The following is a 15,578-nucleotide window of genomic DNA, read 5'->3' on the forward strand; positions in this document are numbered from 1 at the left end:
AAATGCCGATATCAGAGGAAATTATATGGTATATTTAATTATTGCTGCGTTAATATTAGACAATATTTGATTCTCTCTTTAAATAGTGCTAGGATTCGTTGCGGGCATTCGGTACAATGCTTAATTGTCTTTTTAGCTACGACTAAATTTGTATCTTTCCACTCCCCGTTGCTTCATCATGATTGGTCGAAGGGAAATAAACATGGCGCTGTCCCCGCGTTCGTAAAAGTTGCCATCATGATAGGAAATAAAAGCAACGTTTATTTTCGTTTTTAAGGCCGTGAATCGAATTCAATGTGGAGGTAACGTTGGGGGAAAGTAAAGGTAAGATAGAACTACCAGCATAATAACTGAGTTTACCCAAAGAGCTAAATTAAAAGCACCTTGTTAATTACTTGAAGTACATCAATCATGTAATTGCATTGTACTGCAACATGTTAGTTATGACAGTTAGTTTTTATACCGTATAACGAAGAGAACAAATCATGTAATGTGTTTCGTGTTTTGTTTTGCAAATTGCATCATGTAGCACAAACGATGCCTGCCTTCCGGCAAGTTGGAGAGAAGCAGCTTCCCAACCCCGTGCTGTTTATGGCATGGTCCCCCAAAAGAGATCTCATCGCTCTGGCCAGCACAACTGGAGAGGTACTTCCCAATTGCATCCTGTTATATTTTTACGGCGCCTCTCTAATTGATAATTATTTGATTTTGTAGTTGTTGCTGCATCGCTTGGCCAGTTTCCAGCGAGTTTGGAGCTTGGCGCCCAGCGAGAACATCGGGAAGGAGATCACCGCGCTGGCCTGGAGACCTGATGGCAAAAGTGAGCAAAAGCTTGTTTCTTCTCTCTCGTTTCACTTATTGTGAGAGCTCTTCTGATGAATTCCTGCTTTTCTTCTCAGTTCTGGCCTTCAGCCTCGGAGACACGAAGCAGGTGGTGTTGTGCGGCGTGGAGAAAGCGGAGATCCTGCACGTGTTCAATATGCAGAACCCTGTTAGCTGCATGCACTGGATGGAGGTGACGGAGGAAAGCAGGTTGGCGTTTTTCAAAATAAAGCTCTCCAAATGGCCAGCCCCCAAATTTTCTTAAACATGTTAAATGCAGCCCCACTAGTCTAAACATGTCGTTCTATCTAATATTATGTTTGTAGAATATGAATTAAGCAAAAAAAGTTCATTGGGTTTTATTTAGTTGAAGGAGTGGCCTTTTTTTTTTATTTTGAGCATTCGACAGTCGTCTTGCCCCAAATTTCCCTTTCTTGCCCAAAACATGTTTGTTAAATGCTCAAAATACTGTGTATCACATGCCCAAAATATTTCCCTTCCTTGCCAAACGTTTTGATGCTAGATGCTAAAGAATATGAAACAAATAATGTTTTTTGTTCTTGTCAATGTGTTCCAGTGCCCTGGGATCCTTTTCTCAATCAGAGGATGAATCCAAGCTGTTTCTGCCCAAATTAGCGTCTCTCCCTAAGAGGTAAGACAAATAGATTACTAACATTTCCCGGGGTTAGCTAACATATCTTTTGTATTTCAGCTACAGTACAACATCAAAGCTCTTCAGGTAAACCCATTTTGAACATATATGTTAAAGTACAGCTTAAATATTCATATGTAGTCATAATTTGTTTTTGTGCAGTGAGGAGAAGTCTGATGAGATCATGAACCTCCTTGGAGAAGTCAGGTAACTTATATATATATCTTTGTATACATCTTTATATCTAGCTTCATAGCTAGCTAGCTAACTGGCTAGCTAATAGAACTATACAGAGATAACTTGTTTACGTTCCCGAGTTTAACAGTGGTGTTTGTTTTTTTTTTTTTTTTTTACCCTGATGTTAAAGCGTGTGTTCATCCCTATGCAGGCTAAACATACTCGTCCTCGGAGGAGACACGGGCCATGTGGAGCTTTACGCTTACGGGATGTACAAGATTGCGACGTTAGCCGAAGTAAGACCATTGGAATGTGCTTGAATAACCTTAAAAAAACATCTCGAAGATCTGTAACGCTTAAATCGAGACAACTGGAAAAGAACAGAAAAAAACCTTCTGAGCTTGTTCTTTTTTGTCCACTGTTATGTCCATTTTGTCTCAGCAAGACATGAAATATTATTGGAAATGCCTGGATGTACTCTACTGAGGACACTAGGTTTTAGTGGGATAACTCCAATGAGTCAAAAGATATTGACCAAAAGCTAATGTCCACTACAGTGGACACAAATGAAAAGGCTGGCTCTCAGTGGCTCATACATTTATATTACCAGTTTAATGCAGTCTATAGTAGAGGGCAATGTGGCATTATGATTAAAATCTGTAGATTATTTAGAAGTGGGCATATTTCTCATTAAGAGATTTTATGACAAGAAAATATGTCCTTAACTTATTTTTGACTTCATTGCGCAGATTTCCGGAAGCTGTCGCACCCTAAGTCTGGCCAGTGACCTCAAGTCTCTGGCCGTCATCACTGAGGTTAAGTCTGCTGAGGACGATGCAGAGATTTGCTTTGTTCAGGTGAGGGTTTCAGGAAAAAAAACAACTTTTTTTAAATGACTCTAGGTGGTTCTCAGTTTGGCTTAGAAGGAAGAGACATGTATTTGTGAGGACCGTGGACCAGTTGTAATTTACAATGCAGAAAATGAGCTGTTACTTCATGCTCTATTTAATTTGCTCTTAATTTGAAAATAAAAACAACAGAAACAATAAATAAAATAGAATAAGAAAAATATAATCAAACAATGTTTTTTTTTTTTTAAATGTCCTGATTCTGTCACATCTAACAAGAAACAAAAATTATTTACTCTTCTGGACAGTCAAAATATGTGTTCAATTTTTTTTTAACACTAATACTAATACCAAGCACATAGAGTGGTAGGGCTATCACTATCAAATATTTTTTAGAATCCAATATTCCATAGCATTCTCCATCAGTAAACGAGTCAAGAAAAAATGTGAATATTTTTTTACTGATGGAGAGTCCATAAGAGTAACTAATTTGCCATCAATCGGAAGTCAACTAAGTAACTCATGCTATTTATGATTAACATTTTAAATGAACTAACAGCTCTAATTTATATATTTATACACATGTAAAAGTTAGTGATTAAAGTGTACGGTTTATCAATAGAAATGACATCCACATGCGTTTTGTAAGCCATTTTACATAAGCTGGGAAAACATTTTGTCCAGACAACATGCGCGTATCCATACTTGCCTGCAGGGGGCAGAAATGTTACGCTGTGGGTAGGGTTTTGTTATTTGCGGCTCATTCCGATCACCTAGTGATTTAAAACAAACAAAAACACTCAATAGAAACTATTTAAAATTGCCTAATCTGTGATTTGAGGTCCCCTCTGCTCCAAACGTTGAAAAATGTTGACTTTTGCCAGCTGGACACCAGCCTTCTGTCGGACTGCCTTCCCGAGCTGACGCGGATGGCGCGCAAGTTCACCCACATCTCCACGCTGCTGCAGTACCTGCACCTGTCGCTCACGTGCATGTGCGAGGCCTGGGAGGAGATCCTCATGCAGATGGACCTCCGACTCACCAAGTTTGTGCAGGTGGGCTCAGCCTGGCCGCTTTGCCGCCTGAAGAACCCACCTCATTATTTATTTTGTTTTAATTTAAGGAAAAGAACACAAGCACGCAGGTACAAGACGAGTTCCTGGAACTTCTTCTGTGGGGACAGTCAAGGTGAGGACACTGTAGTGTCTTCTTGTTGTCCACTTAAGTGTTGTGTCGGCGGAATGCTAACTTTCCTGCTTTTACTCTCCAGTCCTGAACTGCAGGCTCTTCTCATGAACCAGCTCACTGTCAAGGTGAGTGCGAAAAGTCCCCCTTTTTTTGGGGGGGGGGGGGTATTATGTTTGAAACTTCGCCCGAATCAGGAGATGCGTTGTGCATTTTCGGCAGAGGTTTTTCCGTGATACGTGCCATAATCACAAACATTTTTATTTAATTTTTGTCCAAATTTTCACCAAATTTTTTGGCTTGATTGCTTGTGGTTTTTTATTTTTTATTTTTATTTTTTTTTTTTTTTGAGTGGGGGTACGGTTTGATTTTAATCAAAATATATTTTTGTCTGACTCGGATTTGTACAATGTGATTTATATTTTAAAATATTTATGACTCAGAATTGTACAGGTTTGATTGTTATTTTAATTTTTTTTTTGGACTCGTGTTTTTTGTCCAAGTTTTTTTGGATTTTCGTTTGTGATTTTTTTTGACAATACTGTACTTATATTTTTGGTCAGTAATTATTTTATCCACACAAAATTTGTATCAAAAGTGATCATATTAATCTACAATGCCAATATATCAAATTTTTTTGTCATGTTTTTTCAGATGATTTTAGTTTTGGGGTTAACAAATAGGCCAAAAAAAAAACTCCTGAAAGAAAGAGCTAATAAAGAAAAATCAGCGCAATTTTTTCCCCCTGAATTTTGAAATTTCGACCAAATTTAATTCCTTTTCAGTAATTATTTTATCCACAGTAAGAAGCCACAAAAACGACACCATCATAAACTCAATTGATTGCTAATCTCTCAGGTTTATTTTGTCATTAATTATATTACCTGCAGTAGGAACCCTACAGGTAGAAGAAAAAAATCACCGGTTCCTCACTCAATAAAATTGATGAAAAACTTTGTGCTTCATCCGCTCGACATGCAAATTTTCCATGGCAGGGCTTGAAGAAACTGGGCCAGACCATCGAGTCTTCTTACTCCAGCATCCAGAAGTTGGTGATCAGCCACCTGCAGAGGTAGGAGCGCGCGCGTCTCTTGCACGCCCTTTCCCATCCAGCCAACCGAACCGAACTTGTTACGGCAGCGGCTCGGAGGCGCTCCTCTACCACCTGAGCGAGGTGAAAGGCATGTCCCTGTGGAAGAAGAAGTTCCAGCCGCTCGGCTTGGATTCGGCCGCCATAGAAGGCGCCATCACCGCCGTGGGCTCTTTTTCTTTAAAGACCAGCGAACTCCTGCAGTAAGTTGACTTGCTGTTTTGCTAGGAAGCTTCTTTGAAAGTCTACACGTGTATGATGCACCATTTTTGTTTTTTTTTTTGCATGCAGGGTGATCGACAAGAGCATGAAGAACTTTAAAGCCTTTTTCCGTTGGCTTTATGTCGGTACGGATGCATTTAAATATGTAAAGTATGGCGGCGCCTTTCGAGATACGAGCTGACTGATTTCTTTTCTTTCCCGCTTTGACGTATGAGCAAAGCGTTGGCGTTCGAGTGTGTTTGTTTAAGTCTGATAGCTAAATGCTAACTCACCATTGGAAATGCCATAGACGGGCTAACGAATGGCTGTCACATGGTAATATTTGGAGTTCCAACACTGAAGTCATTCTTTCTTTGGGCAGCAATGCTTAGAATGTGCGATGAACACGTCTCTCCGGAACTCAACAAGGTGAGATGCCCTCTAATTCTTCATCCTCCTCTTCCTCCATCTTCTTCATTTTCCCTTTTTTTTTCTTCTTCCGTTCAGTTTTTGCTCTTCCTGCTTTTTCCTCATCTTTCACGTCATCATTCCTCTTCAATATCTTCTTGCAGTTCTTGCTCTTCCTGCTCTTCTTCTTCTTTTGCTTTTTCTTCTTTTTTCAGTTCTTCTTTCCCTTCCAATTTTTGCTTTTCCTGCTCTTCTTTTTTCAACTTCCTCTTATTCCTTTTCCACTTTTTCTTCCTCTTTTCGTTTTTGCTCTTCCTGCACTAACTCCTCTTCTTCCACTTCCTCTTATTTCTTTTCCAGTTCTTCTTTCTCTTTTTCCTCTTCTTCCTTTTTCAGTTCTTCTTCACCTGACAGTTCTTTTTCCTCTTCTTCCTCTTTCTTCCTTTTCTTCCACTTCCTCTTCTTCATTTTCCATTTCTTCTTCACCTGATAGTTCTTTTTTCCTTTTCTTCCTTTTTCTTCCTTTTCTTACACTTCCTCTTATTCCTATTCCAGTTCTTCTTCTTCTTACTCTTCTTTTACTTCCTCTTTTTTATTTTCCAGTTCTTCTTCCTCTTCCAGTTCTTTCTTCTTTTTCTTCTTCCTCTTCTTCCTCTTCCACTTCTTCCTATCCTTCTTTCTGTTCTTTTTCTTCCTCTTTCACTTCTTCTTCCTCTACCTCTTCTTCTACTGCCTGTTCCGCTTCCTCTTATTTCTCTTCTTGCTTTTCTTTCTCTGTCAGTTCTTCTTCTTCCTCTCCTTTCTCTTCTTTTTCTTCCTCTTCTTCCTCTTCCACTTCTTCTTCCTCTACCTCTTCTTCTACTTCCTGTTCAGCTTCCTCTTATTTCTCTTCATGCTCTTCCTTCTCAGCCAGTTCTTCTTCTTCCTCTCATTTCTCTTCTTTTTCTTCCTCTTCTTCCATTTCCTCTTCCTTCTGTTCCTTTTCTTCCTCTTCTTCTTCTGAGTATTCTTGGTAGTCATCAACACCCTATGTCTATTATACAACATCAAAACTCGACCAAATGTTTTGTGAGTTCAAAGTTGCGAGAGAACATCCACGCGACATTTCATTTGCCGCCACAGATGACGCAGAAGGACATCGCCTTTGTCGCCGATTTCCTCTCCGAGCATTTCAGCGAGGTGAGCCTGTCACAAACAAACAAATGGAAATGTCACCGGGTATCTTCAACTTTTGAGCGCCGCGTTCTCGTCACAGAACGAACAGCTCTTTGATCGCAAAGGCAAGTACTTCAATGTAGAGAGGGTCGGCCAGGTAAGTGGTTTGTAGCTAGCTAGCTAGCTATATAGCTAGCTAGCTAGCTATATATATATATATATATATATATATATATATATATTTTTTTTTTTTTTAACAATTTTGGTTGTTGACAATTTGCAGTACCTGAAGGATGAGGATGAGGATCTTGTGTCTCCTCCTTGTACAAAAGGCAACCAGTGGCTCAAGTTTTTACAGGACAGCACGCACCTGAAAGGTGATTGACAGCATATTGTGTAAGTTGCAAAAAGCTCATGCTTTTGTCGTCTTTTTGTTTTCAGAGAGCCCTCTGCTGTTTCCTTCCTTTCCCCAAAAGTCTTTGCATTTCGTCAAGAGGATGATGGAGAATGTGATCGAGCAGTGTCTGCAGAAACCGGCGGTGAGACGAAAGACCGATCGTCGCTCGCCTATGAAAGTTGACCATGGTCTAGCGGGATTTTTCAATTATTTATTTATTTTTTTTGGGTGTGCGCAGGAAGTTATCGGAAAGTCTGTGAAGCAAGCTGCTTTTCTTCCCTTGTATTCAGCGCCACAGCGGTAGGATCTTTCGCCTGCGATTCATTCGAAATATCATTCATGTTTTCATCTCCAAATATTTGTCTTTATCTATTTTTGACCCCCCCCCAACCAGCTCTGAAAACACCCAGCGACTTTTTCAGCTTCCTTCCTTGTAAGTAAAAGGACATAAGTGATCAAAATACACACTCAGGATACATTTTAATTGAAATGGGTCAAAAGAAATGATTTAAATAATAATTATAATGCTGTGATTTAAAATTGGATAGTGTCATTTCATAAAAGACATTAAAAAAGCCAGAATTAGCCAAAAGGCTAGTTTTCATCTGTGGCCCCATGGCAATTAAAAAAAAAAAAAAAAAAAAAACTATGATAACATTTGATCATACAAATCATTGCTTATATTTTAATGTCGGCAATTGCATCGTCATAATTTTTCTAAATTGTCAATTTTTTGCATGGAAAATGCTCATAAGTTGGGTGCCTGCCGATTCTTAACTACATTAACTGCCATAAACAACTTAAGTCGTACATTAGAATGAAAACATTTTGTTCAATATGTTTATTCATTTTGATATCGCTATTTGAAAAGGTTATAGCTTAAAAATGATTTGAGATAGAAACATACTGTAAATTTCGATTGGTGCGTGTTTTTATCTCGGGCGGCCATTTTGTCACTGCTACCGACTGATAAAATGCTTCAGGTGTTTTATAAATAAATCAAGCTTTTGCGGGCCGACTTGTGACTTTGCATACACATTTTTACGTTTAGTAAATTTAAATCAAAGTGGAAAATAGCAGATTTTAACTTTTCAACTGCGTGCGTGTTCGTTTGTGTTCCACAGGTGGGATGACAAGAAGGCCAAAATGCACTACGTGGTGTTCTGCATGCCACACGTCTCGCCGCACAAACTCTACTTGCTACGCAAAGGAAGCGACCCAAACAGGTGACCTTTTGATTTTCCTGAATACAGTGGTGCTTTGAATCTTTTGATTGAATCTCTGGAGCATGTAAAAAAAAGTAGCTAAGGTACATTAGTGTTTTTTTTCTTTTTCTGCAGAGACATCCCCAACAGTGTCGCGTGTCTCGACCTGAGCCACCATCTTGACGTCGCAGACAGCGAGAGCTCAGAGTCTCGGTGAGTGGGTGAGGTAGATGCAGTACCCCCTTCCTACCAGGGAAGGGCGCTGTTTCTTCCGTTTATACTCTTGGTGGTCTTTTTCAGGCCGCACGACGCCTACAGCTGCCTGGATGCTCGTTTCTATAGCAACGAGATGCTGACTCTGGTCCTTCAGGGAGCCGAAGACGACAATGGCCGCAGCGTCCTGGCGCAGGTTCCCATCTCTTCGATCTTGAACTGTGAAACCGAATTCAACTGGATCAACAGCATGAGGTGTGTTGCTCCTCTACTGTACTGATTGAGTGAAATGAATCCATTATTTCCAACTTGAGTCTTTATCATTCTTCCAATTTTATCTTTGACTTCACATATTTTTATCCCGCTTTTTTGGGCAGCCATTTTGCCACTTCCTGTCAACTCAAAATTACATCACAGTGAATATTTGATACTTAAAGAACGGTGTACCATGTGTAGTACAAAAACGTGTATATATATATATATATATATATATATATATATATATATATATGAAATATTTTACAAGTGACTAGTTGAATTATTTGCAAGCACTAGTGATACCATATCAATAGTCTTAATATTGTCCCACTGCACCGCGTTTCCATGAATGTCCACCGTGAGGCACACTTGTCAATTATTCTCTCGCTCCTCATTCATCCTCATTATTTAAAATAGATTTTGCTGCTTAATTCATATTCCACTATAACAATTTGCAATATTTCTCACTGGTACCTTCAGGTTGGACCAGCAAAGCGGCAGCATCGCCTGCCAAGGCTTGTTGCTGGGAAATCAGTGGCGGGAACTGGAGGGCATGAAAGCCCAGTTTGTGGCCGTCAACGGTATCCGAGAAGTAGCCTGCGTGGTAAGCAGCACATTCATTAGCAGCTATTAGCGCTTCTCTCTAGGCGTATTTTATTAGCAATTACAATCCGAAAGACTTTTTTTTTTTTTTTTTACATTTTTAAAAGTCTTTATATTCAATCAGGTTTTTTTTTTCTTTTATTTTCCTTCCAAGAGTTTAAATACTGCATCAATCGGTTTCTTTATCACCTAAACTAATCAATTACTTTTTCACCTAATTGATTTCTTAAATACTTACTGCAATACCGGAAGTAATTGATTACTTTAGTATTCAATAACCTGAAGTAACTGATACTATTTATTTCATTCAGTACTAGCCATTTTAGATCTGTCTCTAGCTTGAAAATATTGCTGGAAAAAAGAAAGCAAGTACATGAAATGAAAAATATGTAAAGTAAAAATATGTCTTTGTTGTATCAGCAATTTTTAGACCCTCCTTTTAGTCTAAAAAAAAAGGAAATAAATATGTAACGGGGATTGATTAAATATGTCTTTGTACTACAGTAAATAATTTAGTCCGTTTTTAGCTTGAATATATTTAAAAAAAAAAAAAAAATACTAATAAGTAAGCACTTTGACCGAATGTCTAGACTCTTAAAAAAAATAAAACTTATGTCTTGTACTTCAATCGTTTTTCCATTTAGTGCCAGCCATTTTTAGACCATCCTTTAGCCGAAAATGAAAACTGTATATAAATATCAGATTGAATGACGAACTCATAGTTTCACTTTTAGTAAGTAGAGCATAACTGCACGCGAACGGAAGCAAATGGATGTCTCTGACTCTGTCCACCTCGCAGCTGAGCGAAAATCTCAGACACCTCCGCGTCTTTGAGATGGACGTGGAGGACGAGGACGACGAGCCGCAGAACGACGCGGCCGAGCAGGACGCCCTCGACGCCGCCATGACCGGCAAGGAAGACCAGAGCGACCAAGCGCCGAAACCCGGGGAGAACTTGGAGTCCGAGGAAACATCTGAACTATAGATGAAGTGGGACACAAATCATCAATGAATATTTCAAATAAGTTGAAAGCTGCGGCATTCTTTCATGAATCTGGAAAAAAAAAAGAAAAAGAAGCCAAATACTTGTATATGCCATATCAAGTTTGATTTTATTCATGCATGCGGATGCCCAGTACATAGGGAATATGCCGACTGAACAAAATACTGCACAAGGGTAAAAAAACGTAAAAATATGTCTTTGGGATTCAATGAGTTAGTATCGGACACTTTTGAAATATGATTTCTGATGGAGCATGTTTTGAAATCAACAAAGTTCTGACAACTCAAATTCTGGTCCTCAATGGCCGGTATCTTGCATATGTTCTGGGTTTCCCTCCCCAACACACCTGTTTCAAACGATTAGCTTATCAGCAAGATCTGAGATAGCTTGAAAATGATCCGAATGATTTGAATCAGGTGTGTTAAGAGGGAAGCATCAAACGTGTAGGATACCGATCCTTTAGGACTGGACCTTGACACCTATGGTTTGTGCGGACCTCTTGCAATCATGACTGCGGTATTTATAGCAAAAACAAAAAGTGCAAAGTCTTGAACAAAGAGTTAACATAAGAGTTTAAAAAAAAACGTAAAAATATGTCTTTGGGATTCAATGAGTTCGTATCGGACACTTTTGAAATATGATTTCTGATGGAACAGGTTTTGATAAACAGAAAGGAAGTTCTGATGAGTTAGAACATAAATGTCAAATTCCAATCCTCGAGGGTCGGTATCCTGCATGTTTTCAGGGTTTCTCACCTGATTCAGATTCTTAGAATATCATCAAGCTCTGAGGGAGCTTGAACAAGATCCAGATCAGATAAAGAAGACTCCAAAACATGCAGGATACCGGCTCTCGAGGACTGGAGTTCCACAAGTTAGAAGATGGACCCTCTAGTGGTCTCGTGCAGTTTTAGGCCGCAGGCTTGAACAAGGGGTCTTCTTGAAAGAGTTCCTCCACCAGCGACGTGAGTCTGAGTTGCGGTACGCACTGAGGGGAAACTGCGGCGGGGAACGCCCGGATGCTTGGTTGCGTCCCGCCGGGGATTTGGGGATCGGGGACTGGAGCCGGCGCCACCGCCTCTTGATCCGCGGACACGACGGGGAAAGAGGGAGCGGTCTTGGTTTTGTCCATGGCCGGTAGGACGACGACGGTTCCCGCCGGGTCGTCGTGACCCGAGGTTTCGTGCTCGTGCGAGTGGTGGTGATGGTGGTGCTCGTGCTCGTGAAGGTGGGCGTGTTTGTGGTCGTGGTCCAAAGCCAGTTCGTGGTCGTGCTCGTGGGTGTGCGCCCCGTCTTGGTGCTTGTAGCCGTGGTGCTGGTTGGGAAAGTCGCCGGCGTGGTCGTGCGCCTTGGCGTGGTGGGCGTGCACGTGGTCGTGACCGTGGCCGTGGTCGTGGGAGTGGTCGTGGGCGTGCCTGTGGGCGCTTCCCTCCTGGTGGTCGTGCGTGTGGTGGTGATCGGCGTCATCGCCGTGTTTGTGCTCGTGGTGGGCGTGGCTCTTGGTGTGGTCGTGGACGTGGTCGTGAGTGTGCGCCGAGTCGGCGGCGTGAGCAGAGTCGTGGTCGTTGCCGTGCGGGTGGCTGTCGTTGTGGCTGTGATCCGTCTCCCCGCCCAAAAGGTGAAATTTCTTCTCTCGTTCGGCGGCCTGCACAAAAAAAATGCGGCGATTTGAGCGGTTCATATGGAGACCTTAAAAATGACTTCAGTAAAAAGAAACGTCATTTTGATGCATTACCGTATTTTTCAGGCTTATAAGGTGCACCGGGTTATAATGTACGGGGAAAAAATACAAACTGATGGAGAAATTGAGACAAAACGCACCTGATTACAAGGCACACTGTCCATTTTGAATTAAGTCAGTGCTTCTCAAATAGTGGGCGGGGGGGGGGGGGGGGGGGGGGGGGGTGGATGATCCCAGGAAAAAGGCTGTGTTTTTGTCATGTGGAATGTAATTGCAACAAAGTAATCATTTTCATCATTTTCTTTCAGTTTCAGGCACTAGTTTCAAGCCCTTGCTTCTTTTTTTCCGTTTTAGACTAAGCTATAACCCGTATAAACACGATAGACATAATTAACAGTTGTTGAAAGTTGATTTATATTGCGTTTTTCTGTTAATATTAAAAAGAATACATGTGAAGGTATACTTAAAACAATTTATCAATAATAATCTTATTTATATTCAGTGCATCGACTGAGGGGGCGCGAAAAGTTATCTTTTCTAGGGGGGGCCTGGCAAAATATAGTTGAGAAACACTGAATTAATTAAAAGTATTTTACATGTGCCAAATAGTTACCCTAGATATAAATATATACCTCTAATTGGGTGTATACATATATATACACACACACACATATATATATATATATACATACATACATATATATATACATACATACATATATATATATACACACACACATATACATATATATACATATACACATATATATACATATACACACACATTATATATATATATATATATATATATATATATATATATATATATATATAGACATTCATGCAAACGCGGTGCAGTTTGACAATATTAAGACTATTGATACGGTATCACTAGTGCTTGCAAATAAAACACTGGCTAATAGGTAAATAAGGTCTATAGTTCAATCATATATGCAAAGCTAAAACGTTTTGTGGCCTTACCTCAGGTTCAAAGATCTCACATGTTACTTTGAGCTCATTCTCACCGGTGGGAATGTTGAAGTAGGCGGCCTTACAAAAGCCTTTGTGCTAAAAGGGAATCAAAAACGAAAAAGACATGAGAACGCTTTTAATAATTCATTCAATTTTCTGCACGCCGCATCATTTGGTTTTTTTTTCTATTGAATAGTTTGACTCACTGAAAATTCGCACTCCATGAGTGGACACTTGCTGTCCACTGCCGTTTCTTTGTTATTGGTGCAGGTGGTCTCCTGGATGGTGTATTCCACATGGTAATACATTCCTACGCCCATCTGGTCAAAAAAAGAACAGGCAGAACAACATTAGGAATTTGCTGAATCCATTCACTACCAACGACGCCTTTACGCGTTAAAGATCAATTTTGCATTCACTGCCATTCGCAGGTATACATCTCAAAAATACGTTTTTTTATAATCGACGATCAATGGTGTAAATCAGACGATTAAAAAATGTGGATTCGACAAAGTCTTTGCGAGTGTTGGTCATACCCCCGATGTCGCTCGGGTGATATTCAGCAGAGCAAATTGATTGGCCAATCCGCTCTCGTTGTTGAACTTCTTCAGGGATTCGGAGACGGTCTTCTGAACATTAGCGTCGTCCATCTCCATATGAGACGAGCAATCCGGGCACAAGGTGTGCACCCTTTCTGCGGGCACTAGGTCAAGAGACAGATTCATAATAAGGCACAGCTGTTTTCAGTTTGATTCCAGAAAGATTTGGAAGAAAAGATCTGGAAAACGCGACGAGCGTTTACCTGGTCTGATAACGCAGTCGTACTTGTAGAGACGCACCACTCGGTGCACCCGGTTCATGTAGATAACTGCTTTGCACTGTCCGTAGACCTGGAGGAACGAAATCTTTGAAATACAACGTATTTTTATCGTATCATTTTTTGATACCGTATTTTTTTGGACTTGCCAGCCTTGTCTGATTTATTAAACTTTGGAACCACTCTACATTTGTTGTCTTGTCTCTTTGGTGTATTTTCTTCTGGAACACTAGAAAATGTCACTATTATGCAATTCGGCATGAAGTCAATTCATGTTCCAGTTAATTTGCTCCTAATTTGAAAAGAAAATGTTCCAGTCACGACATTAAAAATCTATTCAGTCGAAGTGCTCATATACTGAGAAAACCCAGTTAAAAACCGAATGGCACAAACCCCTTGAAGTTCCTTGATGAATCACCAGGGGGAACCACCGAATTAAAGGATTTCAAATTGGAATATCTTGATCATGTGACAGGAAATCAGGCCCGATCGTGTCTTTTTTAGATGATCGTACTCGGCAGATAAAAACCGCGCATATTTTGTTATGATTTTTGACCTTTGTTCGGCATTTTGTCCAATCCTTTGATCTTTACATCAAACGCATTTCAACTCAAAAGGAAAACATTGAAAAAAAGACACCAGGGAGCTGAAATTTCACCCAAAGTCTGACAATACGTCAAAGTTCAACATGGCGCGGCCACTTAGTTGTCACATTCACAGAAGTGTGCCATTCCTCGGCTAAAATACTGCGAGAATGATGTGGAAGAAAATAACGCCCAAAATGGTCAAAATACTGCATATGGGTTAGCAACATTATAACGCAAACTAGACAGACTTTGACGCAAGAAAAAATGTGTTTCCAAAGACAGCAAAAAACAAAACACAGCTATTGCGGCAACGTTCTGATAGTTGTCATTGGAAGCTAACGTGGACCCTCGTGCAGTTTTTTGACCATTTTTGGTCATTTTGATCTGGGCAACTTGGAGTCAGGTTTAAAAAGAATATTAAAAGAATGTGTATCAAAACTACTAAACAAATTGATGCCTGGTATCATTATTGGTGACCATTTAAAAGTTGAGTACTCATACTGGTATCGATCTGATATCGAATTTTGCCTGTGCGTATCGAGTACCGACAGGTGTTTCTACTGCTGGGCGAGCCTCGCAGTCCTTGTAGTCCTTTCTGCTGAGCACACTGCAGTTGGTCTCCACAACATCCAAGGTCAGATAGAACACAATTCCGGTTCCTTCCTGTGACATGAATCACACATTAGAAATTGTGACATCAACCTTGGAATTTCCGCATCAACGCATGGCTTCAAATTTGAATCCCGCAGACAAGACACGTACAACCAGGGTTGGTCGACTTTTTGACTCGAGGGCCACAAAAAGGTTCTACAATTTGACAAAAAGACCTAAACAGGAGCGGATGGAGTGTTTTGATAATCCACCTCATAGGATTGACTATCCTTCGGGATATTAACATTTCTTGCGGTTCTGCGGGCCGGAATCAAAGCCGGTTTTCCACTTACGTGCTTCGTGGAGTGCGCGTTGGATAAACGATGAAGACTCAGGATGTAACCCTCCTGCCGATCCTGGTTGATCTTGCTCAGAGCTTCGCTAGCGGCGCCCTGCACCAAAGCGTCTTGGCAAGACTCCACCGTCATGGCGTCCTGGTCCACCGGTGCGCCCCGGATGTGCGCGCATCCCAACGCTAACAGCAGCGGCAACAGGAAACGGTTCTTCATGGTGCGGGACTCCCGAGTCTGGTCGCAGAGATGTGGGGACTGGTTGAACGGGGACTTTTATATTCTGGGACCCCTGGAAGACATCCAACAACGTGTCATGCTCATTCTTGACAAACTGAGTAAATATAACCATTGACCCTTGACA

At 40.6% G+C, this 15,578-nt stretch overlaps 2 protein-coding genes across 2 annotated transcripts; one reads left to right on the forward strand and one right to left on the reverse strand.

The window, feature by feature from the left end:
* Positions 1 to 16: 16 nt before the first annotated feature.
* Positions 17 to 10,878, forward strand: anapc4 (anaphase promoting complex subunit 4). The gene is made up of 27 exons (XM_088426302.1): positions 17 to 324; positions 530 to 645; positions 715 to 820; positions 900 to 1,032; positions 1,400 to 1,474; positions 1,535 to 1,561; positions 1,637 to 1,681; positions 1,863 to 1,947; positions 2,401 to 2,508; positions 3,384 to 3,554; positions 3,623 to 3,687; positions 3,770 to 3,812; positions 4,680 to 4,756; positions 4,825 to 4,977; positions 5,066 to 5,121; positions 5,358 to 5,404; positions 6,506 to 6,562; positions 6,639 to 6,695; positions 6,822 to 6,915; positions 6,980 to 7,077; positions 7,174 to 7,235; positions 7,330 to 7,368; positions 8,060 to 8,161; positions 8,276 to 8,353; positions 8,441 to 8,608; positions 9,092 to 9,215; positions 10,014 to 10,878. Exons 2-27 carry the CDS (start codon positions 538 to 540, stop codon positions 10,197 to 10,199), a joined length of 2,364 nt encoding a protein of 787 aa, XP_088282428.1. The 5' UTR covers positions 17 to 324; positions 530 to 537; the 3' UTR covers positions 10,200 to 10,878.
* On the reverse strand, positions 10,298 to 15,476 carry fetub (fetuin B). Its single transcript, XM_088426303.1, has 7 exons — positions 15,218 to 15,476; positions 14,823 to 14,936; positions 13,672 to 13,759; positions 13,406 to 13,572; positions 13,076 to 13,189; positions 12,879 to 12,965; positions 10,298 to 11,861 (listed from the first exon to the last, which is right to left on the reverse strand). Exons 1-7 carry the CDS (start codon positions 15,431 to 15,433, stop codon positions 11,127 to 11,129), a joined length of 1,521 nt encoding a protein of 506 aa, XP_088282429.1. The 5' UTR covers positions 15,434 to 15,476; the 3' UTR covers positions 10,298 to 11,126.
* Between the last annotated feature and the right edge of the window lie 102 nt (positions 15,477 to 15,578).

The sequence above is a fragment of the Hippichthys cyanospilos genome, chromosome 10 (genome assembly GCF_059441005.1).
Source record: "Hippichthys cyanospilos isolate Australia breed blue-spotted pipefish chromosome 10, RoL_Hcya_1.0, whole genome shotgun sequence".
Classification (NCBI taxonomy): Eukaryota; Metazoa; Chordata; class Actinopteri; order Syngnathiformes; family Syngnathidae; genus Hippichthys; species Hippichthys cyanospilos.

Coding starts and splice junctions, on each gene's coding strand:
- anapc4 (XM_088426302.1), top strand. CDS start 538: ATGCCTGCCTTCCGGCAAGTTGGAGAGAAGCAGCTTCCCAACCCCGTG. Junction 7,369..8,059: donor CTTTTTCAGCTTCCTTCCTT/GTAAGTAAAAGG, acceptor TGTGTTCCACAG/GTGGGATGACAAGAAGGCCA. Junction 9,216..10,013: donor TCCGAGAAGTAGCCTGCGTG/GTAAGCAGCACA, acceptor TCCACCTCGCAG/CTGAGCGAAAATCTCAGACA.
- fetub (XM_088426303.1), bottom strand. CDS start 15,433: ATGAAGAACCGTTTCCTGTTGCCGCTGCTGTTAGCGTTGGGATGCGCG. Junction 13,573..13,671: donor CGACTGCGTTATCAGACCAG/GTAAACGCTCGT, acceptor CTCTTGACCTAG/TGCCCGCAGAAAGGGTGCAC. Junction 12,966..13,075: donor TCATGGAGTGCGAATTTTCA/GTGAGTCAAACT, acceptor ATTCCCTTTTAG/CACAAAGGCTTTTGTAAGGC.